Source organism: Cynocephalus volans, chromosome 11 (assembly GCF_027409185.1).
Source record: "Cynocephalus volans isolate mCynVol1 chromosome 11, mCynVol1.pri, whole genome shotgun sequence".
Lineage (NCBI taxonomy): Eukaryota > Metazoa > Chordata > Mammalia > Dermoptera > Cynocephalidae > Cynocephalus > Cynocephalus volans.
In genome coordinates this window covers 125,734,088-125,759,724 of record NC_084470.1, presented here as the reverse complement: position 1 = coordinate 125,759,724, position 25,637 = coordinate 125,734,088, and the positions used below count along the sequence as shown (strand labels likewise).

Here is a 25,637-nt window from a genome sequence, read left to right as displayed (position 1 = left end):
TAGTCACAAGTTAAAACCGAAAACACTTTTCAAAGCAAAACTTAAAAATTATTAAGGGTTTCTAACTTTTTGCGATCACTCACACCTTTCCTTTGTCATAACACAATATGCCATTATACACTGTACTTGCAGATTTATTTTTTGCTGGGTGGGGGATGTGGATTCAAAGCTTTTGTCTTAATTCCTCAATTCTATGCATATTGCTTTGATCACATATAACTTATTTTTGACTTCAAATGTTTTGGTAAGAAAAAGGTTATTTAAAATTCTCACCAACCAAGAGAAGCTGTGTGGTTTTGAGTTAGTAAAGAAAAGATTTAATATATAAACACAAAGATTAGACATCTTTTTCCTAGATTGGGAATGTAAACAGAAGTTCACCACAGTTGTCTGTTAAGGGTTATTTATTAATTGTTCCACAATAGTTCTAAAGTTCATAACAAACCAAAGTAGCAAAATAAGTCTGAACTGAAAGAATGGCAAAATAAGAAAAGCTTTCCAACTTAAAACTTCTTTACCCTTGTAGTTAACTTAAATTCTCCAGAACCACTATTAATATTGGAGTAAATTTTACATTCCCTATTTTTTTTTTCAAAACTATTCCTTTTCTTCTCCTTTCTAAGCTATCCCCCACCTCCCTTAACCCTCTATACCTCCCCACTATTATCTTCTACAGACACAGGGAACAAATTTTCCCCTTTCCAGTATAAGGTCCAAATCATTAAATTTTTCTCCAGCTATTATCTATGCTTCCCAAGAGATACTATTTCAACACATAACATGCTTTACAAGGCATATCTTGCACGGTACATTTCAACCTAGCTAGTCACACTCAGGTCATACGAAGTATAGTGTTAATGTTACTAGGAACTTAATATTATTCCTCTTACCTTGGTAAAAAAAAGGTGTGGGTTGGTTTTCATTTCTGCCAATACTTATGTGAGAAACTACTTCTGTGTAACTAAAAAACCACAGTAGTTGACTGTAATTACTATACATTGTTAATGCATTTCTTTGTAATGGAAAATACTAAACTACTGTCAAGTAGAGCACCTGTATGGTAATTATTATCAAATGAGAAAGTGTGCAGAGATTCATAAGTTCTACTCAACTTACTTGACCAGCTAATCATAAAACTCTACAGTTTAATGTAACCTAAATGTATTCCATAAATGTGAAGTAATTAGTTAAACTACTGATAAGGATAAAGAAATTTTTATTTCTTTTTTGGTGGCAGGCCAGCATGGGGAACCAAACACTTGACCTTGGTGTGTTAAAAAGCCGAGCTCTAACCAACTGAGCTAACAGCCAGCAAGTACAAAGAAAATTAAAAGTACCCCTAATATTTGATGATTTTTAGTTTAGGCATTAACTTTCTAATTACTTGTATAATAAAATTTCAATATTTAGGCAGTCTTCTAAGGTAGGATTCTTAATCTGGTGTCCATATGTAAAGATTAACTTTCTAATTACTTGTATAATAAAATTTCAATATTTAGGCAGTCTTCTAAGGTAGGATTCTTAATCTGGTGTCCATATGTAAAGATTATTTTTCAGAGTGGGAGGTCTTGTGAGCATGTTGACTGGCTTGTAAATTTTCATGCGCAGATAAATTTCTCCTAATATAAGGTGAGGGTGGGGACATCAATTCTATCAGCTGACCAAAGACTCCATGATCCAAAAAATGTTATGCAGTACTTTCTTACATGAGTGAGCCAAAGATTCATCAAGAATTTAAATAAAATCTACTTGTTAATCACATTCAAGTACAGTCAACACTTTTTCGTTTTGGTTTTGTTTTTTTGGCAGCTGGCTGATACCAATGTTTTTTTAAAGAGCAAAACAAACACAAGGAATGAGGAAATAATTTTAAAAGGGTATGCTCTCTTTATGGTAATAACATCTTTAAAAATTAACTAAGGATTATCTTTAGATTTTTTTGATGAAGGTTGAGACAAGAGAATTCCAAGATGCTTGTCTTCATGCTAATGTTCATTTTAAATATTATTAAAGACAAAAATATAACAAGTATAACACATTTTTCCTCAAAATTTAACAGGAAGTCTTTATCACCTCATAAAGGGTACAAGTAGATTGGCAAACCACCACAGATTTCTCCTCTTAAATACCAGGAGGGATCCCATAACAAAAATATTCATGGAACATTACTGACATAACCTCATGCAACATGATGCATGGATCATATCATAGCACTAACAAAGGAGTCTTGTGTCACATTTCAAAAATGAAATCCTAGGGCTGGCCCGTGGCTCACTCGGAAGAGTGTGGTGCTGATAACACCAAGGCCGCGGGTTCAGATCCCTGCATAGGGATGGCCGGTTAGCTCACTGGGTGAGCGTGGTGCTGACAACACCAAGTCAAGGGCTGGGATCCCCTTACCGGTCATCTTTAAAAAAAAAAAAACAAATTAAATCCTGTCATTATGTATCACAGAAAACTTGAAGACTATAAAACTCAGAAAATGACAGTCTTCAGATATGTGTTTTACTCTAAAAATAAAACTTTGAAGTTCAGAAGCTTTTTTTTTTTTTTGAGGGAAGTTCTTCTGTTTAACAAGAACCTATGAGTTGGGAAGCTATACTAAGGACTGCATACATCCTCATGAGGTCACACTGTTCAAACTGTCACCCAGTTAGGCTTAAATGCTACTAAAGGCAAATAACTACAAAATGCCAGATACCAGGAATGAACAAAAACTTTTGCCTCTCTCATCTGATTAGTGTAATACAGAAAACTAAATTTGAAGCAACTATTTGTATCACCTGTTTGCAATTTGAAAAAGAACACTTAAAAATTTAAGTACAGATTTTTTTTTTCACATTTTTCTGTTCTCATTACTGAATTACCTCACAAATTACTGACTAGCAACTGCTAAATTATGGTAACCCTTATCCTGAATTTACAGTAGCATGAAAGAAATCCAAAGCATTGTTTCTTACTTCATACCCTAACATCTTAAAAGTAAAAAATACCTTAATTTTAAAGTGATCACATTCAGATATAGACATTCCACAGAAGAAAAAAAGGCAGGTGTGTGGTTAAAAAAATTAATCTGTTGGGGTTAACCTAGAACACAGAAAATAAGTAATCAGTACACAGAAACCAAGAGCTGGATTTCAATGAAGAATATGTGATATTCTGCTTAACACTCATGTTCAAGAAAATGACCAAATCTAGAGAATAACCTTGGCAAAGAAAATTAATTTACATTTCCTAAACATATGTGCCCACAAGTAGAAATATTTCTCTACAGAGGAATCCATGCTTACATGTAAGTCATTTATCTTTTCCCTGAAATATCATTACATACAAAAAAAAGCAAAGCCTCAAAGACACCCTTTAATTTTTATTCCTAATCCCTTAACATTTGTAACCACTAAGTTTTAAGGCAGTTTTCTCATGATTTCAGTCATCTACAACTTTTTCTCCTTCATCTTTAAAAGTTAACATATTTACTAACTTTCAAACACCCTTTCTACACATCTTTCCTTCTAATACCTACACTCCCAACTTTTTTAACATTGTTGGTTTAACAATATTTTCCTACTAAAAATGCTCAAGACCATTTTTATCTATGTCATACTGACATTTTATTACAACCTTTGTGAGGAAAAATGATGCACCCAGAACCAAAAGATACTAGAATGTGATTTAAAATAACTCCTCAGTAAATAATCCCTCTGGAGTAATATTTAGGACAGCTAACCTTATTTCAAGAAAACATGTTATAATTTACATACTATTAAATTTCTTCTCTTCTGATATCATTGTGCACCTCACACAATTCAACCCATTTTCAAATAAAATAAACCTAGAAACATAAAATACTTAAGTTTTTTTAAAAATACGATAAAAATGCAAGCCCCTAAATTGCAGGTTATATCACTGATGTGAATATTTTTAGGAAATGTAGCTAATAGAAAAATCTGAAAAATGTGACTGGATATTAAGTGATATCTCCTTTCTTCAATTTTGTGATTAACAGGACTTTTATTGGTAGTAAACTAGAGCAAACAATCAGAATAATACATATGCAGTATTCAGTACACACAATAAAAGTTAAAGAAATTCAAAACCTGTATAAAACAAAAAACTGGAGAAATCATACAGCTTAAGAGATACAGTGGTAAAGGTCCTCTCCATCTTTTAATTACAGCTTGTACTCTGTACCCAATAGAACTTACCGCATTTACCAAAATAAAAAATACAGACTTTTTAGTATTGAGCATATTTAAAAAGATTAAACACATTTTCTAAAAATCTTGCAATGACAAGTTGGTGACCCTTTAGCTGCTAAAGCTAAAGAGAGGGAAGTGGGGAAAGGAAATTAACTAGTATTTTGTAACAATTTTTAATAATTTCTTATTTTCCAAACACTGCTTTTATAATAGAAGTGTTTTACACTTGCACAATATTAATTACTTTATTATACATGGAAGCCTGCAGTAGGCTGATTACACAATAAGACTGCAAACAATCAGTGGTACTTTTCTGACGTCAGAAGAGTACATAAGACTGAAATATCACCAAAAGTACATAAAAAACTCATCAGCATAAACATCAAAGTACATTAAAAAATATAATCAGGAAAAAAATACAATTGCTAAAAAGCGGTTTAGAGCAGAGCCACTGCCTATCAGTAGCTTCAAATGGCAATTAGCATTCATAGCAAGTTTTGATGACTTTACAAGACCCCTGTACAATACTGACTAATGCACCCTTTTAAAATTTACATTAAAGGCTGCAATTTCATAAAAAGGTTCCGATGTCATTACTATATGCAGACACATTCTTATCCCTCACACAAGCAGTGAGAATTATAACCTTATTAATATCTATAGCTCTTAGTTCATGGGGTTTTATTATACATGGAAATCTGTATGGAGTTTGTTTTTTTTAAACAGTAGGAGTTGGAGGTGTTCATCTTATTGTTTAGTATTTGGATGTCAAAAGGCATATAAAACGCATAATGAATTTCCTATTGGAATGCAAGTCATTCTAAAATTGAAACTGTCAAAATAGGGAGAAGAGGAAGCTTTTATGAAAGGCCCAGAACTCTAAGAAAGAGTATGGGTTAAGAACAAGAACAAAAAAAACAGAAGTATGGGTGATATGTTATAGCACAAAAAAGAGAATGTTTTTTAAGCCATGTATAATAAATAATGCACACCCCAAATTTCAATTAGTTATGTAATTCCAACTTGGGTCCTAATACTGAAACCAGTCAGCCACCTGGGCTTCAATACTGTACTAGATGTCACTAGAATCACTTAATGGAATTACAGCCTTGTTACAGTTGGGATAAAGAGAGGGTGCTTTTTTTTTTTTTCTTCTTTTATTAAAGCTATCCATTCCAGGCTTTGATCAAAGATCCAAGAATATTTGTCCTACCAGGCTGGAATGAATGTGGTTTGGAAGTTCAGAGTACATTTAAAAGCTGCAACAAAATATAGGTAGCCAACAATCTCAGAATTTTGGATCAGCCCAGATGGAGATAGCAATTTGAAATGTTTTCGATCCCTTACTTAAATCATGAAATGTATATCATATCAGTCCAGATAGAGCAATCTGAAATGTTTTCAATCCCTTACTTAAATCATGAAACGTATATCATACTATCTGTAAATTGGATATTCCATTACAGTGGTAACGAACAGAATTCCCATGCGTTATTACACTTTCCTGAGAGTAAAGCAATTAGAATAACCTTAATCCTAGCAACAAAGTTTTTTTTGTTTTGTTTTGTTTTTTTGTAGGTTTTTTTTTTTTTTTTTTTTTTTTGCATTTAACTTTTGGGCTATTCCCTGACGATCTATACATGTAAATTTGATTGCTAAACATTGTCACTTTGAATGTCAAACTATTTTTAATCTATTGATTTTGATTAAAAATCATAATACAAACAGAGCTAAAATCACGCTAACAAAATAAACTAAATATGAAAAGTTGCATTGAAAGGGCATTACATTATTCTTAATAGGATCGTGTAGAAACATTCCAATGGCAGTGTTCTCAAAATAAAACAAAATTACATTAGAAGACCCCCAGCCTGGTCACTTTTGGGACCTTACCTGTAACTTTGGCTGGTGGGTGTCTTTACTCTTGTACTACATGGCTCACTTACATCAGACATCATATTTGTATACCCTGAGAAATCTGACACTGAAGTCCTTACTCTATGGTCCACTTCTCCATTAGAGTTAGTGATAAAGGTCATTGGCACCCTGCTGCCCGACTTAAACTGAGAACCAAATGCTTGTGCAAAGTTCTCAATCTGGTACGTTGTTCTAGGCTCTATGTCTTTCTGAGGATCTATCTGGCTAGCTAACTCCTGAGATGGAATCTGAAAGCTTGTTGAGGACTCTAAGTTTTTCTGTTGTTCCTTCTGGCTAGTCAATTTCTGAGATGAGGACTGGAAGGCTGATGAAGTCTCTAAGTTCTTCTGAGAATCTATCAGATCATCCAGCTCCTGCGAAGGTGTCAACTGCTGATGTGTAGCATCCAAAGCAGATAAGTAAAGACCTGGTTGAGATCCAAACAACATCCCAAAAGGAGGCTTTGGCAATGAAGATGGCAACACTGAGGTAACAGATTGGCCGAAACCACACTCCAAAGGAGATGTAGTGTATATTTGTTTTTCTGGAAATAAAGTATGGTTGTGAAGCGGTGAAGACAAACTCACAAATTGGAAACCATGTCCAAGCGTAAAACTTGCATTAGTGGATTTTTCAAAAGCCTGTTGGAGGTATTTGGAGTATTCTTGCAACATGCTTGCTTTATCATTTGAAGGTGTTTGGGTGCCTGGGCTCAAATTTTCTTCTTGAACCAATTCTGAGTGTTCTCCTGAGGTGTGTAAATCCACCCGTGGTTCTGTTATATTAAAAGGATCCTCTTTCTGGCTTTCTGATTTATTAGAGTATTGATCCAAAATACTCTGTAAAACCTCATCAGGAATTCCAGACTTGTCATGACAAGACTTAATTTCAGCATTTAGAGCTGAGGAGTCAATAAGCGACAATGGTGCCTCATTGTCTAAAACACTGACACCTGCAGACTGAATGACGGACTGTTGGGAGACCATGTGTCCTACATTTATAGAAAAGGCACTGTTGCTGCTGGCAGTTGGTAAGTATCTTCTTTTCTTTGAAAACTGCATGGCATCATCATAATTACTACTTATTTGACCTTGTTTGCCACTTGTACTTTGGAGAAGACTAATGGTCTCCACACTATTATTTGATACTATGCCAAGTGAGCCACTTGGTTTCCCGGACAAGGATTTCTGTCCAACTATGTCTGGTAATGGTGACACAAAATTCAGGTAGTTTTTATCTGTATTCTTTCTGCTTCCTTTCTTAAAGATCAATTTTGGCACCCTTTTCTGTAGTTCATCCATACCAGTGCCAATTATGCCTCCACTGGAAGATACTGTAGGCATTTCTACTGAGTAACTCTGCATGTTTACATTATTTGAAATTTGTGATTCATTTGTTTTACCAGTCTTATGCTCCTTATTTTCAATAGCTATGCTTTTGGACTTCGTTTTTCTCCTTGAAGAACTTGTATTTCCCTGAGACAACACAGCCAGATTACCCATATTGTTATGGTTTGATGACCCAGGTTCTGCACTAGCGGCTCCCTTAACTACGACTTCACCACATGTGCGCCTGTGCTTCAACAATCTATCAGTCCTTGAAAAATACTGTTGGCAAGTGTCACACTTATATGGCTTTTCTCCACTATGTGTCCTCTTGTGTCTCTCCATATGGTACTTCTGAATAAACTTCATGCTACACTGATCACATCCAAATGGCTTTTCTCTACTATGAATTTTCTCATGTCTCTGCAATAGGTATTTCTGAATGAAACCCATACTACACTGGCTGCACTGGAAAGGTCTTTCTCCTGTATGAATGAGGACATGTCTCCGCAGGTGATAGGAGCTTCGGAAAGCAGCACTACAGTGATCACAGATATGAGGTTTCTGACTTGGGGAGAGGATGGCACCTTCTCCATCTCCAACCAAAGAAGGTTTGGAAGATGCACTTGGCTTCCTCTTGGCTTTGATTCCCTGAGATTCTGGCTTTGGCCTCTTCGCCTTTTTGACATTAGCGTCCTGCTTTGGCTCCTCGTTGCCGTGGTGGTCATCAGTCCTACTACTGCTGCTGCTGAGTAATATGTCACGGTGGTGCTGGGCTGGTTGCTGCTGGACATGCTGGTGGAGAATACTGAGGTCCTGGATGACGCCGTGGCTCCCCCCTTCCCCGCCTCCTAGGCCTGGAGATCTCTCTTCAGCCCCAGCGAACAGCCCTCCATAGTGGTGGTGGTGATGGTGGTGGTGGGACTGCTGCTCCTCGGGATCTGCGGGTTTCTCCTGTTTGATGCTAACCAAAGACTGCAAGAATCCCCAGGAGGTCCTCTGCGAGGGGAAGGCCGCGGCTGACGCCGCCGGCTCCTTCTTGAAAGTCATGTCCGGGGCTGGCGGAGGGGGGTGCTCAGCGGCCGGGGCTGCGGAGGTAGAGGAGGATAACACGCACTGCGGGGGAGGGGCGGCCGACCCCGCCGGCCGGGTGAAGCTGGTGACCGGGGGAAGCCGGTGGTTGAACATAACCATACCCTGGGGAAAGGTGGGTTCCATCTCTGCCCTCCTGCTGCCGCTGCTGCTGCTGCTGTTGCCGCCGCCGCCGCCGCCACTACCGCCGCCGCCGGAGCCGCTACCACCGCTACTGCCGGTACCACCGCCGCCACTCAGGAACCCACTGCCGATTTTCATACCCCGGAGGAGGCCTGGCTGAGGAGAGGAGGAGGAAGAGGGAGGGAAGGAGGTGGAACCGGGCCCCGGGCCGGGACCACCGCAGCGCCTAGGACCCCGCCGCGCCGCCGCCCAGACCGCAACGCGCCCAGCCCTAATTCCCAGCCCAGTCGCCTCCGGCACCGGCACGCATGGCCCTGCGACTCTTCCCCGGGCCTCATCCGCTCCTTCCCGAACCCACCAGCAACACTTACGGGTCCCGCCGCCGCCGCAGCCGCCGTCGCCTCCAGTTAATAAAAATAACGCCGTCCTCTCCACAATGGAATTAAAAGCCTCCCCTGTACTGCGCAGCCGCGGCGCGGTGTCTGCTGGGAACTCCTCGACCCGGCCAGAGGGGAGCTCTGTGGAGCCAGGGCGCCTGCGCCGCAGCTTCCTCCCGGCCTGCCTGTCAATCACTGGGGCGGTTGGGCCGGGGCAGGGGGGCACCCAGAGCAGGAGGGGCGGGTGTGTGGATCCCTACTGAAGAGGGGCTTCCGAGGCGAGTAGGCGTGATTGGTGGGCTGCCCTGAAGGAGAAGAAGGTGCTTCAGGGCTTCTGGGGGAAAGACGCTCAGGAGGTTGAACCGAGGGGGCGGGAAGTTACGGGGACCGGACGACAGCCTGGCTGGGGAGCTGCAGAGAAAGGGACTGGGAGGAGAAGGTGGGGGAAACTGAGGACTGAATGTTGGCGCTTTCTTCCCTTTAGGGTTTGCTATCCAGGTATTGAATCAAAACCCAAACCCAGAAAGGGATCACTAGAAGCACTTTTGATTCTATCTAAAAGCATTAAACTTTAAATGCTCAGCATTTATTAAAACAGATTGCCTCTGTTACTGCTTTTAGTTTGGAAACACTATTAATGGGCGCGTATCCTTTGCATTTATAGGAAGAGACTACTTTGAAACCGCAATAATGGTACCGTTGCAAAAAAAAAAAAAAAAAAAGCTGTCTTACTGCCAACTTACCTGAAGGCTACTGGAAAAGGAAACCGTGTGTAATCCAGGTGCAGCAGTCCTGTAAAACACGCCCACACACATAACTGCATCATCATCAGATGTTATTTAAATGTCCACATACCTTCTCAGTCTGGCTAACGAGTCAGTTTTGCCACGTTAGATTGCTGCCTGGCCCTTATATTATTCGTGAAAAATTGACCACCAGGCCCTTCTAAGATCTCTGTTGGAATCCACACTTTCCTCTCCAGTATAGAATACCAAGAAACTCATGAAAAATTACAAATTTTTCTCTTAAGGAAGGATTATAAAGTAAAATCTTGAAATTAAAATTATGTCAACAAAATCAAACCACAAATCTTTATTCAGTGCTTAACGTACACGAAACACTCACTTTCATATTAATCATGCAAAAATCTAAACCAGCAACTTTCCCTAACAAAGGGTATTTATAAATCACAGAAATTCTAAATAAAAGAACCAGAACTATTTCAATAGTTTATTTACGTAGTATATTATCTTAATGAAATTCCATATACATTTTCTTACAATATTGCTAGCTAAATACTTTCCCATAATTAATAATAAATAACTTCTCTGAGAAATTTCACAGTCGAAATTATAAGGATTATTTACTAACTCTTATGGGCCTCTCTGAGCCTGCCTCAAAAACTTAAAAGGCAATATTTGATAAGCATTTTGAGATAAGAAATAATTGTACTTTTCTAACTCCATGCAACTACATATAAGCATTCTGCCACTTAAAGTGAAACTTTAACCCTGTCAAGTATAACTGTGATATTGTGAAATACATATTTGGTCTTTGTCCCCATTTCCTGGCATACAACTCCTGAAATCCTTGGAATCTCCAAAGTAATAAATGTCTTTTTGTGTGCTAATGAGTTGACTGAAGGCTGGCAGCCCCTAGGTAGCTTCAGGAAGGGGGCTGATCACCAGAAAGACCAAGGCAGGTTTAGAGGGTTGGTACTTTCAGCCCCACCCCCCAGCCTCCTGGAAGAGGAGAGGGCCTGGAAGTTAAGTTGATCACCAGTGGCCAATGATTTAGTCAATCGTGCCTATGTACTGAAGCCTCCATAAAAAACCAAAAGGACGGGGTTCTGAAAAGCTTCCGGACAGCCAAACGTGGAGGTTCCTGGAGGATGGCATCATTGGAGAGGGCATGGAAGCTCTGTGCCCCTTGCCACATACCTGCCCTATGCATCTCTTTATCTGGTGTTCATCAGTGTCCTTTGTAATATCCTTTATAATAAACTGGTAAACGTAAGTAAATGTTTACTTGAGTTCTGTGAGCTGGCCTAGCAAATTAATCAAACCTGAGGAGGGGGTCGTGGGAACCTGATTTATAGCCAATTGATCAGAAATACTACTTGCAATTGGCATATGAAGTAGGAGCAGTCTTTGGGAGTGAGCCCTGTGGGATCTGACTCTAACTCCAGGTACATAAAATCAGAATTGAATTGAATCATAGGACACCCAGCTGGTGGTGTCTGCTGGAGAATTGCTTGGTGTGTGGGGAAAAAAAACCCAACCACACAATTTGGTGACCTGAAGTGTTCTGCATTGATTATTCAGTCAGAGTATAGGAGCAACTGAGGGGTTTTTTTTCCCGACAATTGCTAAGTGTTAAAGACTGAAAATTCAAAAACTTAAGACAGTAGTAAAATATTAGTCAATGCCTATGAGAAATGAGGCTGTCCCTTTGTTCAGGGTGTCAGTGTTTAATGGTAAGCTGGGATGCATATAAGCTAGTCCAAGCATGAAGGGCAGTAGGACACTCATATGAAAAGCCAACTTTGTTCCTCAGTTATCAAGATAAGAAACCTGTCATTTCTCTCATTCACTCTGTCAGCCTTGAGATACTCCAAGCAGACTCACCTCTGTGTTGTACACCCCATATATCAGGAAGATGAAGACACCCTGTAAAATAAAGTGGAGGGGAAAAGCTGTTAACGCTAATCATTTCGGCAGTAGAAATACCCGAAATAAACTTTCCTGGGAACAGACAAAAGAAGACACACTTCATCAAGGTCAATTTATTTTCCTATTTTTCAACATTAGAAGCTGTACCTTGAGCATTTATATGACAACATACCAGCACATCACTTACAGAGGTTGTGCTATTCAGTTCTTTAGAAATAGAAAATAAAAATACCATCCCAACTACATAGAATATTAACTAGAAAAATCAGTATAGTAGTCTCTGGAAGATAGCTGGGTAATGAAAAAAACTCAAAAAATGTCCTCAAAGTAATCATGGAAATAGCACTAAACATCAGTATTTCTATGACCTGTTTTAAACTACAGCAACTAGAATTTATTTGTTGCAATCTTCAATGGGGAAAGCATTGAAAAAAAATTGAAGTATAAAACAGCTGAAAGGATTAACTTAGGGTAATAAGTATAAATAGTTTTTAAAATAATACTTTAAAATACTAGTTCAAGTTAAGATAAAATTTTACATTATTAGCTGTTGTGAACTGCATACGTTTTTATCGTGTCCTGTATATAATAAATGTTCCAAAGATCTGCTCTTGATTAGTCTTTAGCTTTAGAAAATCCTTAATTAATTATAATATATAAATTAAGACATACATAATCTAAAATCTTAAATTTTGAAAGTTAAGTAAAACTGATATGCTTTAAACTTACTAGAGATAATAGGGAGTAAGACGTTTTCTGTTTTTGCCTTAGAGAGAAAATAAAAGTCTATACCATACTATTATTGTTAGGTACTAATAACCCAAATATTAAATAGAGGTTTGACTAAATCTGGAAATGGTTCAAATAGTTAAGTAATATATTTTTAAAAAGAAAATATTACAGAAGCATTTTAATATTTGTTTTATCTCTGAATACTTACATCTTACAGGTAATGGAAACAATCCTAGAACAAAGAGATGGCATAAAACAAACAATTTTTGTTCTTGTTAGTTTCTTTTTTAATAGACTTTATTTTTTAGAACAATTGTAGACTTACAGAAAGCTTGAGAAGATAGTACATGAGATTTTGCATATTTCCCATACCCAGTTTCCTTTATTAACATTTTACATTAGTATGGTACATTTGTTACAATGAATTTTATTGGCTTTCAGTACTACCACCTAAGTAATTTCAGAAACTAAAAGTAGTGCAGCATATGCATTTGTATTAATAAGACAGATTAATGAAGAGCTTTGAACAATCAAAAATTTCCATTTTGATCATAAACTTTCCAAAATTCAAGTACAGTCAGAGTTTTTTTTCCCACTGTGTATATCTTTATGTCCCCAAACTCACCACCAACACTCAGCTCCATCATTCAAGTAGCCTTGGTCAAGATCTACATAGTGCAGAGTGAATTCAGGCTGCTCAAATGGTACTCACTTGTTTGCCCCTAAATTATTCTAGATAATTCTAGATAGTTTAAGAAAATATTGTTTTCTCTGATTTATGTAAAAACTAAGATACAGTCCCTCTTCCTTCAATAACTGCTAATTTTTTATTTTATATTTTGCTGTATAGATATAAAATTAAGAATAGGTCATTCAAATTTTAATTCTGTTTTTGAGACAGGGGTATTTTGCTCTGTGTAATAGATGAGTTTATGAGTAAATAAAATTTCCTGAACATCAGACAGTATGCATTATGATTTCCATATGGTAAGAAACCCAGCTGTTTACATGAAATCTATATGATGCTTTGAAATCAAGGAGCCTTCTGTAACGAGTGTGATCACTCCTATAATTTGTCTGTTGTGTAAGTTCAAGTTTCTCTAAGTGAAAGGAGGGTTAAAAAAAAAACCACATTTCCTCTATGTCTTGGTAAACTGAGGTGGATATGGAATATGTCCCAATATTTTTATTTACTGCATTTCCATGTTACTTGTTATACATTTTTAAATTTTAATATACTTAACTCTTCAAAGTAATGTGAAATGATGAGCAACAAAAATCTCCCTTTTGAAAGAAGAATTTTAGATAAAGGCAGTTTCAATCCAAGTTTTTTCTCCTTTTCCTCAACAGATGCACACTGAACAGCGTGATAAGCCCCAAAAGAACGGTTTCTCAAGACTGTAGAGAAGACTGAAACATGAAATCACTCCAAGGACTGACTCTCTGCTTCTCTTCACCTCGGATGTCTGCCTGATGCTGCCACAGCCAGTTGAAAGGTAGAATATTAACCATAAAAATTAATTAATGGAATTGCATGCACCACACATGATGACTTTTTTCTCCACTGTTTTACCAGCCATTGACAGTTGTGATCATTTAGATCTAACTCGATAGAACTTCATAAACCCCTCACTACTAGAAAAACGTCTTCTGTTCTCTAAGGAAAGAGTCAAAACAAAAACAGCTAAGCGTAAAAATCTTAAGCCATAACTATGAGCCTCTTTTAAATTCCTGCAAAGAGAATACCTTTAAGAACAGCTGGAAGGAACCAACTGCCAATCTTTAACTGGCACTGAAATTTCTGGAACTCCTTATACCAACATTCTTCCTTCTAAAGAGTGATTGCTGTAAGTGTGGCCCATTTCTGAAGTGAATAATCCCTCATGTCTGTTAGGTAGTTTCTGCTCTTCCATCCATGGATATGTTCATTCACAGTATACATGGAGTATTTTCGATAGAGGTTCCAATTTCTCGGTGTTTCAGACACAGTAAAAATAACAGTAATTGGGCAGGAAGCGTCCAAAGTGTACCGGATTCCTGTAACATGTGTGTACTTTGTGGGTAAGAGCCAGGACCAGGAAAAGAACACCAGGATATTACATCTGATACTGTACAGGAGTTAAAATAGAAACTTAAGGGAAAGAGGGAAAAAAATACTCCAGTATTTCATCTTCATTTATCTATAAAACATTAAAAACTGAGGCAGCTTTATAAATATTTCCACTGTTATAGAAGTCCATGGAACAATATATGCAGCAGATTCAATGGCTGACATTTAGTCTGTTATTTTTATATTGATTGTTCTGTGCTTTTATAGTGCACTTCATGTTTGTTACAGAATAACCTTCTTTTAGTGGTAATATGGTCTTTCTCGGCAATAGAAAGAACAGGAAAGGTGCCACTAACACAGTACATTGCCTTCTCAAGACCAGAATATTAACAATGCTAATAACTGTATAGCTCTCTCAAAGCACTTTCATTTACATAATTCCATTTGGTCCTCACTACAATACTGCAAAGTAGGCAGCATGAGTATTATTAGCTTTATTTTATATGGGGGATTTTGAGGCTTGCTCAAAGTGCCACAATGTGACAGGTTGGCAGAGCCAAGGGTTAGTGTTTGACTCCTAATATAATTATTTTCCACACACACTGCCTTAAGTAAACGCCTTCATAACTTTGAAGTCACCAGCTTCAAGATAATGCAGTTGGTGAGACCTTTCAAATCTCAGGTTATTAAAAGTATATCGCTGTTTGATTAGCTCATAGGGTCAGGGACGCAGTATCTAGTAATAGGGGATTCAAATAACCCTGGTCCTCTACCAATCTAGGGTAGCCTGCCAAATATAATAGGAATAGTGATTTTCAGTTGCTATGGGCCAGTTCTCTCTTTTGTACTTTCCTTATGAATTCTCATTCAGTGATGTATCCTTGCTAGTTGCTGGGATACAGATCTTTTCCTATCAAAAGGCTGCTAAATAACTGCATAGTCAAATATCCTTATCATTATCATCATTTACTGACTTCCTTGAAAGTGTAGTGCTATGCTGTGTACTTTTATTTACTTATAATTCAAGCTCCAACCTACTTTCTATAAACAATTCCTGTTCGGGTGACTATATCCCACAGAAGCAAAAGCATTAGTGTACAAGGATGTGTATATTTGAGGTTGCTTATGGCAGCACTGTGCAATGGCAAAGAACGGGAAACAACCTGAATGTCCTTCAACACAGGAATGGCTGAATAAATTGTGGTACCTTCATCCCTTAGAAAATTAGACAGCTAAAAGAATTACTTAGAGCTATATTTATTAGCCTGGAGGGATGTCCATGCCTTGTTTTTGTTTGCTTGTTTGTTTGTTTTATGCGTTGTTAGGTGAAAAAAGCAAGAGGAAAAGACACGTATGTTCTATATTCTCACTTTTGTAAAAACAAATAGCAAAATCCTCCCTCCTCCTGCCCAGCTGTACCTGATTAAGCAGGAGAGAGATGTGCAAGGACGTACACCAAACTTGTCACTAGTTTCCTCGTGGGAGAGTAGCTAAGTCAGAAACAAGTGAGACAGAAGCAAACTAGAAAAACATGCGATGTGATCAACAGAAGAGGTAGAATGTAAAATTCTATGTGTCGTATCACTGTCAATATAGAAAACAGAATCTGCTCTGCACATGGATAAGGATCTAAATGTAAGATAGGCAAATGCAATATTGATTTGATTTGGAGGTAAGATTATGGATTTTTTTTCTAGGTTCCTATTTTTTAATATAAAGACTACAATGAATCTGAACAACAAAGTGGGTTCATTTGAAGTGAATTTAGTTTTGAAAATAGATTTATTATATGTATTGACTATTTTATAGAGAGATATATACAGTAATGAAATTCTTGGTAGAATTATTTTATCTCTTTCTGGCTGGACTTCTGATTTCTTTCAGATTTTATTTCTAACTATTTTATCATATAGGTACATAATTTGTAACTCTGCATATATAAATCAGAAATATTTAATTTCTAACCATCTTGTCATATATAGATATAGTTATACATGTATAATATATATACACATACATATATGTATACACATATATGTATAATACATGTAACTATATCTATCTATACAAATCACAGAGAAGTTGAAAATAAAATGTGACGAAGTCAGAAGCCCAAAAAGAGAGACAAAATAATTCTACCAGGAATTTCATTTAGCTCGAAGTAGCCAAGGCCAAAAAAGAGAACATGATGGGTTATATGGTTCTCAGTGTCTGATAGTAGAATCTGTTTTTCACGAGAAACTTTCCTAAAAGTGTTTCCTAGGAGCAATACTGAGTGACATAATGGAGACTATCTTAAATGGCAGTTTTGCAGATGAACCAAAGAGAATCCTAAGAGGCAGTGTAGGGTAGAGCTTAAAAGCTGCAGATTCGTAGTCAAACAAATGTGGATGTACTCCCAGCTCTACCACACACTAGCCCAGTGACTTTGGGCAATTTTCTTAACCTCTGAGCCTCACTTTCCTCATTTTCTAATAATAGTAATTGTACAGTGTTGTTACAATGAAGAAGCATGATGTTTGGTACACAATGAAAATTCGATATGTGCTACCTATTACTTTTAAATACTTCTAAAGCCCATTCTATTCACTTCCAATTAAAACTGAATACATAAGAGTAATTCATAATTGTTCGTACATTATTCATTTACACTTGTTGAATACTTACTAGCTATCAGGCACTGTGTGACTGTAAACAGGGTTAAGACATGGGTCTTGCCATAAAGTTTTGCCAGGGGTAGAGGGTGATTGCTTCCTTTTCGTTAAGCGTTTGATTTGATACTTTTCTGAAGATATGATTCTTGAAAGATTAGGAGAAATGATCAGGAAGACAGCTAAGAGAGAGCATTTCAGAGAAAGAATCTGAAAAAGCACATTGTTGTGAGAGCACTGAGCATGCCAGAGTTACCTACAAGGAGCTCAGAATTGCTAGAGCAAGTAGCTTTCAAGTGAGAGGGGAGAAGGTGATAAAATTGAAAACGGGGAAAGGACCAGATCATGAAAGGCCATGCGTATCTGTCAAGGAGTTCTGTTATTCTTCTATAGCAAAAAGGGATCATTAAAGAGCTTTGAAGGGAAAAGTGATGTAATGAGGTTTGGGTTTTTGTTTTCAAATAAGTCTAGTAGCACTGAGGAAGGTAGATTGAAGTGGACAGATTAGAGGCAGGGCAACCAGTTAGAAAGCTATAGTCAGGGTAAGAGAACCTGAACTAAGGAAATTATTGTGAGAATTCCGAAGTGTTCAGGAGGTACAACTGATTAGACATGGATGCTGACTGGACGGGACGGGGACGGAGAGAACGGAGTCTCGGAGGATTCTCAGATTTCTGGCTTTGCTGATGGGGTAGGTGGTGGTACCATTTCCTAAAGTAGAGAAATAAATGGAAAACATGCATGTTTGTTGGAGGAAACAAAAAATTTATTTTATATATGTCAAATGTGAGCATTGCACAGTAAGCAGTTGAATGCAGAACACTGAGCCTTATAAAGGATATCTGGGACAGAGATATGGATTGGGGAATCATCACTGTATAGGTGGAAATCAAAGCCATCAACTAGCAAGCCTGTAAAGTAAATAAAGGCAGTGGACTTGGACAAAGTTCTGGGAAATGTCAACACTTCAGAGATGGAAAAAAAAAACAGTGAAAGAAGAGTCATAGAAGTAAAATAGGGTGTTTTCATGGAAGCCACTGGAAGAAAGCATTGAGGAGGGAGAAATGATTGCAACAAATGTAGATTAAAGGCATAGACTCTGAAACCATACTGCCAAGGTTTCAATCCTAGCTCTGCCATTTACTAGCTGTGTGAGCTTGGGAAAATTACTCAACTTCTCTGTTCCTCAGTTTCATCATCTAAAAAATGCACTCAATCATTGTACCTGTCTCATAGGATTGTTATAGGAATTTAATGAGTTGATATACTTGTAAGGTGCTTGGAATAGCACCTGGCATGAGGAATTACCGTATGAGTGTTCAATCAGTTGTCACAGTCTGGTCAAGTAAGAAAGGACCTGAAAATGTAATTGGATTAGGGAGTTAGTACTTCATTCAATTTATATTTGAATACCTACTGTACATCAGGCACTGAGGATACAGTCACGAACAAACATTGACCTTGCCCTTGATGGAGCTTACATTCTAGTGAAGAGTATTTATTGAGTCTGTACTATGTGCACTGCTCTAATCACTTGACAAACCCTGCCTTACTCACACCTCACGCTTACTCTAGCGTGTAGGTTCCATCATTATCCCCATTTTACAGATAAGAACAATGAGCAGCACAGAGGGGTTAAAGCAAAGTGCCCAAGCCAGGGGGTGGCAGATGTGAGATTTGAATTGAGATGGGCCGGCTCCAGAGAACACCTCCTCAACCTCTAAACCATTATCATCTCCAGGTGGCTCCAGTTTTAGAAGCCTGGTGGGGCAATATCCAGACTGCCGTCAGCTGAACACTAAATGGGAGCTATTTATTCAAGATCGAGATCGAAAGCATTTCAACAGAGAACAAAACTGACAAAGTCCGAGCATATGGATTTGTGGTGATCTCAGTTTGAGTGATAGTGTAAGAAACATTAAAGGATTAAGTGATAAGAAGGTTGTGCGCTCAAGTCTTTCTCAAACGCTTGTATATTTCCACTATTCCTTTGCAGTGAGCTGGGTGGCAGATCAGTTCAACATTAAGATTTCTACTAAATGCCCAAAGGGTATACATTGCTATTGTTTACTGAAGCAAGGAAAATATAATATAAAAATCAGGTGCATGTGTGGCAGAATCTAATTCTGTTACAAACATCAAAGAGAGTGAATTGTATTCTCAACCAAATTTAAGATCACTAAAGGCTGCAGATGAGCGATTACAATTTTTTGGTAAATGGAAAAAGTATAAAGAGTACTCAACCTTTTCTTGGTCTGGTTCTGAATTAGTAGGTCCCAGGAATTTGTGTTTTTAACAAACACCCTGGTTCTGATGCATACTAAAGTTTAAGAATTAATTCTAGCTCCACTATGCACTAACGGTGTGACCTTGGGCAAATTACCTAATCTCTCTGAGCTTCTGTTTCCTCGTTGTAAATGGAGATAACAGTACCCTCCTCAGAGATTTGTCAGGAGGATCAAATGACCTAATTTGAGTAAAAGGATCAAAATTGAGAAAAATATTTAGTACGGTACTTGACTCAAAGACAACATTCTCTATGTATTTGTTATATAAAATAAATCACTGTTTTAACCAACAAATAAAAGAGTCTATAACTTTAGGGAGGTTGGAGTTTGCCTTCTTTAAAAATGAAATAAATTATATCTTGAATCAATTTTCAGATATTGTAAACAAAAGGCTGCAGAAAGTATATAAATTAGAAAAAAATTCGGAACAGAATTTGAAGAGTTTGGGCAACAAAGAATTTCTTACAGGTTTTTTTAAAAGTTAAGGTGATTGGCCAGCTGTGATATAGGTCATACCAGATACAGAGGTTACCATTTTACAGATCTATGCCACAAGGATTTCAAAATACTATATGGTTTAAATAGTGTATGAATCAGGAGGATAGAAAATGGTAGAAACCCACCTCAAACCAGATGAAACAGATCGAAGGGAAAGAGACTTATTGAAAGGATACTGGGTAAGCTATCAGAATTGAATAAATAATTAAACAATTAAATCTCAGAATGGCAAGAAAAGGATCCTGTCTGGTTCTCTTCCATTGTCTCAGAGCACCTTGCTCTTGTGGGAGATGGAGTGCCCAACAGTAGTGTAGGCTCTCAGTCTCACAGCTCCCACACAGAAGAAGAAATGCCTTTTCTCTCTCAACTCCTGAATGGGATTTTGACCCTATTTGAGTCTCATGTCCATCAGTGGACCCATCACTGTGGTCTAGGGAGTGGGCTATTGTGATTGGCTCGGGCTGGTTTACAAGTTTACACCTTAACCAAGAGTACGGTTAGAAACAGCACGTCGCACAAGATGGGCACTTCCATTCAGACCTCTTAGCTAGATCCACACGAGGCAGAGGCATAGGACAGAAATCATCACACGAGGAATCATCAGCTACCCCAGTTAGTGTTTACTCTATACATGGTCCCTGTCCTCAAGACTTACAACTTAGTGGTGGAACAAATCAAATAAAATGAAGAAAGACATACTAATATAGATTATGGTATTAAGCAAATACAAAGTTAAATACTGAAGGATCCCTGGAGAACTGGGATTCTGAGTCTTAGAGGAAGAGAGAAAATCATAGTGACCAATGAGAAAAGATCTCATGCTTTAGAGACCAAGACAATGTGAAAAGACAGAGTGTGTGGAATACTCGTAAAACCTGTTTGGATGGAAAACCCTGCTTAGGGTCTTTGTAGTTTTCCAGTTTTAAATTAGTCGCTTACTCTGGAAAATGAGAGTTGTTTAAAAAATTCTAAGGATTAAGTCAATTTAGAAACTAATGATGTAAAGATATATGGGAATAATTAGGAGGGGGTGTAGGAAATAAAAGCAGACAACCCCATGAGAAAGATATTGGAGGATCCCCAATGAGAATTCACCAGAATAGAGGCAAGGAATTGTCAACAGGAACAGAGGTGAACAGAAAATCTGAACTTGTCCTTCAGAAAAAAGCCTTGTAGAGTTTGAATGACCGAATACAAGAAACCACAGAAAAAGAAGAGCCAAAGAAATGTGAATATTTTAAACTCAGAAGTGAAAGAGTACAAGGGGTGTTTGCAGTAATGATGCGGAAGATAGATGCGGCACTAGGGTCGATTCTGGAAGGAGAACTTAGCTAGACCATTTTGAGAGAGAGCAGAAGTGGATGCAGGGAAAGAAAAAAATCAAGAGAGTTGATTTTCAGACAAAGCATGTAATTAAAAAGGACAACTCTTTGATGGAACAGATTTTGCAACACATATTCCATATGAAAGTGAGTGAGAACGCAACAGACGTTTCTATGGTGTGCATATCCAATTTTCTATATAATACAATTACCATTCCCATTGATGGTTGCTTCTCTGATACCTTAGTCAATTCAGTTCTATTAAAATTTTAATATTTCTTAATTCAAGATACTGCTTTTGACAAACATAATGGAATTTTACAGAGGGTGACGTTTGGTGTCTGCATTAACCTAAAAGTCACAGGATGTCGGATAGGACAACCTCACTCACATCTCCCTTCATAACTCTATAACTCTTCTGCCGTGTATTCAAACAAGCAGCTTATGTGTTTGTCTTCCCCACTGGGACCTGTGCTCCTTGAGGACACAAACTTATCCCTATTTATTTTTGTACAATTTACCCAGTTTACATTGCTGCTTAATGGGAAAGCCTAAACTGGAATCCAGACCTCCTGTCTCCTAGGCCCATGCATAATCCGCAATACCATGCACTCATCTTGAACCCTTTTATGAGGATTTCTCTTGGTCTCAATACCAGGTAAAGCTGTCGATCTGCGCTGAATTTGATTTTCATTGTAAAGAAACTGTGAATTTTATAATTAATTTGCTTTGGCTGCTGGATGCTCAGAATCAAATTTGTGGCCTGACGTTAGCAACTTTGCACTTTGTCCTGATTTCTGAGTATTTCTATAAACTATCTCAAATCCTCTTCGGAAAAGGTGAGAAATGAATTTATGTACAGAATATAACGTTTACAGCCTAGCATAATATCAATGGTCATGAATGACTATGTTCTGACTTCATTATTTTTAATGACCCATTTTTCTTCTACTGCTTATTGATGTGAATTTCTGAAGCCATTTTATTATTTATTAAAAATCAATCTAAAAGTTAAAACTCCAAGATAAGTTAAGGAAAGAATTAAATTGTAAGAAAAGCCTTGACCGAGTAAAGGAGAAGTTAAGCAAATTACAGTATAATTGATGTGATGTAACATCAGGCGGACATTTAAAATAATTTTTATGAAAGGTTTTAATCATGTGGGAATATACCAAAGTGCTTAGATGTTGCTACTATATGGTACAAGGTAACAAAATGTCTTTTTCCTGTATTTTTATTCATTTTCTTGTTTCTCCAATGAGTTTGTATTTCTTTTATAATCAGAACTGCCCCTTCAAATAATATGAAAAGAACCCATAAACATGAAAACCTAATAAATCTGAAATATCCAGAGTAGATGCTCTGCTCATAGTTTACAAACTTGTCTGTTATAAATATAGACTTCCACTTTGATTTAAAAAGATGTCACTACACATTTCCAAGAAAGAGTTTTGAAAAGTATCTTAAGATTTTAGCAGAAACATACAACCTGTTGAGTTTCCTAGAACTTTCCCCAGAAGATCAGAGCTAACAACTTTCACACTTCCTGTTGTATCTAGAAAATAATTACATAGACTGTCTAAGAAAAATAGGTGTGTTACTTTATTTTGTCATACAGTGACAGAACATAGAGATGACAAGTTGTTGATATGAACCAAAAAGAGGCTGTGGTAGCCTGAAACGACTGTGGAATTTGAGCAAATTGTTCTAGGCAAACAAATTTACTGGGTAATTACCATGGTCTGTTGAAAATTTCAAAAAACAAAGAAAGCATAGAAATCTTGGCACACTGACCTAAGTTCTATCTTTTGCCACAACCAGCTATAATTCTTGGAATACATACAATTTGGACTTCAGAGTATAGTTCGATAGAATTCTCATGTTAAGGTGCTAAGCTAGCCTGGCATGCTCTTCAGGTTGAACTTTACCAGGACCTACATTCGTTGAACATATATCGTTGGTGCTTAAATGGCCTGGATATTCAACTTTCAGAATTCTAGTCTCAAGACTTCATTTTATCAAATCCAGGGTCTCCTCTCTTGTATATATACATACCACTTGGAGTAAAATTTTACGTACTGTACAGCCACCAAGAAAATCTTTTTGCAATAAAGAATATGTTTGAAAAATTAAAAATCAACAATAAGATGGCATAAGGCCAAAATGTTTGGAAATCCCCCTCTTAAGTCCAATCCTAGTGATGGTATTTATACAAGTCAGAAACTCTAAGGCTAGCCTCCTGCAAGTTCCCTTTTCCAGTTTCTGATATTTAATTTGCTCATTTGTAAACATTTACATGGTGCTTTATACTTTGCAAGTTGCTTTTATGGAGCATGATCTCATTTTAGCCTCACTACATCTTATTTTAAAAAGGAGGAAAATAAGTGATTTGTCCAAGATTATAAAATAAAGTAGCAGAGTGAGGACAGAATCTAGATTTTGTGGCTCCTAGTTTAGTATGTGTACTACTGTAGCACACTTCTGCCTAACAAGTAAAATGACTTGTTTGTATTTGCTTCTCTTTCTTTCATACTTACAGTTATCATCTTTGCTTACTTCATACAGTAGACCAAAAATTAATTGACGAATTTCTTAAAGAAGACAGTATGTAAGTATAAATTCTTTAGATGGATTTAAAGTCTTATCTAACCCATCTTCAAAAGATGAAACTCACTACATATACATTTTCTGTCAACTGTCTTGAGTTTTTTACTCAACACATTTTTGGACTCAACCTAAAATCTATGTGAAGATAAAGCAGCTTTCAAGAGCGTGGGTCCACTCTAGATCACATTCTGTTTTATTTCAGTGTGAACAGTTGAGGATAAAGTAGATCTTTGCAACATAACCAGACTTTCAGCTCTTGACTCCATAAACAGTAACTAAATTGTCCCTAAATCCCAGTCATTCTTTTCCAAAAATCGTTGGATAATATTACTGCTGAAATCAGGGAAAAGAACTTTCAGTCCTAAAGAGTGTTGCGTGCACTTCCTTATTTTAATTTATAGTTAAATAGCGGTTATTCTATGAACCGAAAAAGCATCAGCCTCATAGCTGATGATCTAGAGTGTTCTCTCTTGCCTGCGTGCTGAGTTCAGAAGCAGCTCGTGATTCTTTGGGCTTATTAGAATAAGAAGCATCAAACAAAATGACAGCAAGAGTGTTGTGTTCAATAGAACTTTTTTATCATTAAAATAGACATAAAATAACTGTTCAACTGGATGATATTCAGATACTTGAAAATGCCTTTGTGGCTAACATACCGAGAGCTCTATTAGAATATATTCTTTAGGTCAGAGTTCTTTAGGCCAAAATGTTCTCTTCTGTGTTGCTGCTGTGAGATTTGGGGATTCTAGATAGCTCTAAAAACATTCAAAAACATACTTCCCTGTATCCCTCCTCCCACATCTACATATAAGTGTGCTGACTCATACTCTGTAAGAGTACACAGAATTTCTTGGTATGGTACAGGAGAAGGACAGTTCTGCCATACACACCTGTCTTCTAAGGCTCATTGGAAGTCCTCCCATCAACAATACAGAACCAGCTCTTCAGACATTCGACGGGGTCTCAAACATACGTTGACTGCAACCTAGCACTTGCCAAAGGATTATTTAAGACTACTGATATTTGTGAGAGACGGTACCTAGGATATATGTCAACTGTTCCTAGATTTTCTGAGTGCTATTTCTATGTAAAGTTAGAGCATCAGAAAGTAGTATGTTTGGATCACATTGACATAGCTTCATTCTAGAAATGCCTTCAGTGAGTGTTGACATTATCTACATTAACTTTTTAATTTTTAATTTTACTCTTATCAAAGTTGTACATGCACATGTTTTAAAGAATCAAATAGTTCTTCAAGATCTGTAATTAAAAAAAAAATTGAGCTCTACCTCCAATCTCACATTCCCCAGAGGCAACTGGTTTTCACTCTTTTAGCTGATTGTTTTCATACTTACATCAATATGTCTCGATATTATATTTATATTGCTACTTCCTGATTTTCAGGTTTTGTTCTATCTGTGAATTTTCCCCAATAGAAAATATGAATTTAGCTGTCTTTAACCCCAATCTATTGCACCGACCCCTTGCTTTCCCTTCTCTGAGTTTACTCCTTTTTGGTAGAGCACATCCTTCAGTAACTTTCTGGGAGAAGATGAATAGGAGACAAAGTTGCTATCCCACATATCTGAAGATATCTTTATTCTTTACTCATACACAATTGATAATATAGAATTCTAGTTTAGAAATTATTTTTCCTCAGAATTTTCAAGGCATTTATCATTTACATTCTGGCTCCTAGGACTGTTGTTAAGGAGTTGGATGCCGTTCTTAAACTTGATCCTTTTTGTGAAACCTACTTTTTTCTTTCTGGAAACTTGTTTCTC

General features: G+C 37.2%; 1 protein-coding gene across 2 annotated transcripts; it reads right to left on the bottom strand.

Annotated features, from left to right (window-relative positions):
* Positions 1-5,778: 5,778 nt before the first annotated feature.
* On the bottom strand, positions 5,779-9,103 carry ZNF281 (zinc finger protein 281). 2 transcript variants are annotated; one of them, XM_063114206.1, is made up of 2 exons: positions 9,028-9,103; positions 5,779-8,808 (listed from the first exon to the last, which is right to left on the bottom strand). In XM_063114206.1, exon 2 carries the CDS (start codon positions 8,792-8,794, stop codon positions 6,089-6,091), a length of 2,706 nt encoding a protein of 901 aa, XP_062970276.1. In that variant the 5' UTR covers positions 8,795-8,808; positions 9,028-9,103; the 3' UTR covers positions 5,779-6,088. The 2 variants fall into 2 exon arrangements, with proteins under 2 accessions (XP_062970276.1, XP_062970275.1); XM_063114205.1 differs by having other exon boundaries at positions 5,779-8,812; positions 9,028-9,087.
* Between the last annotated feature and the right edge of the window lie 16,534 nt (positions 9,104-25,637).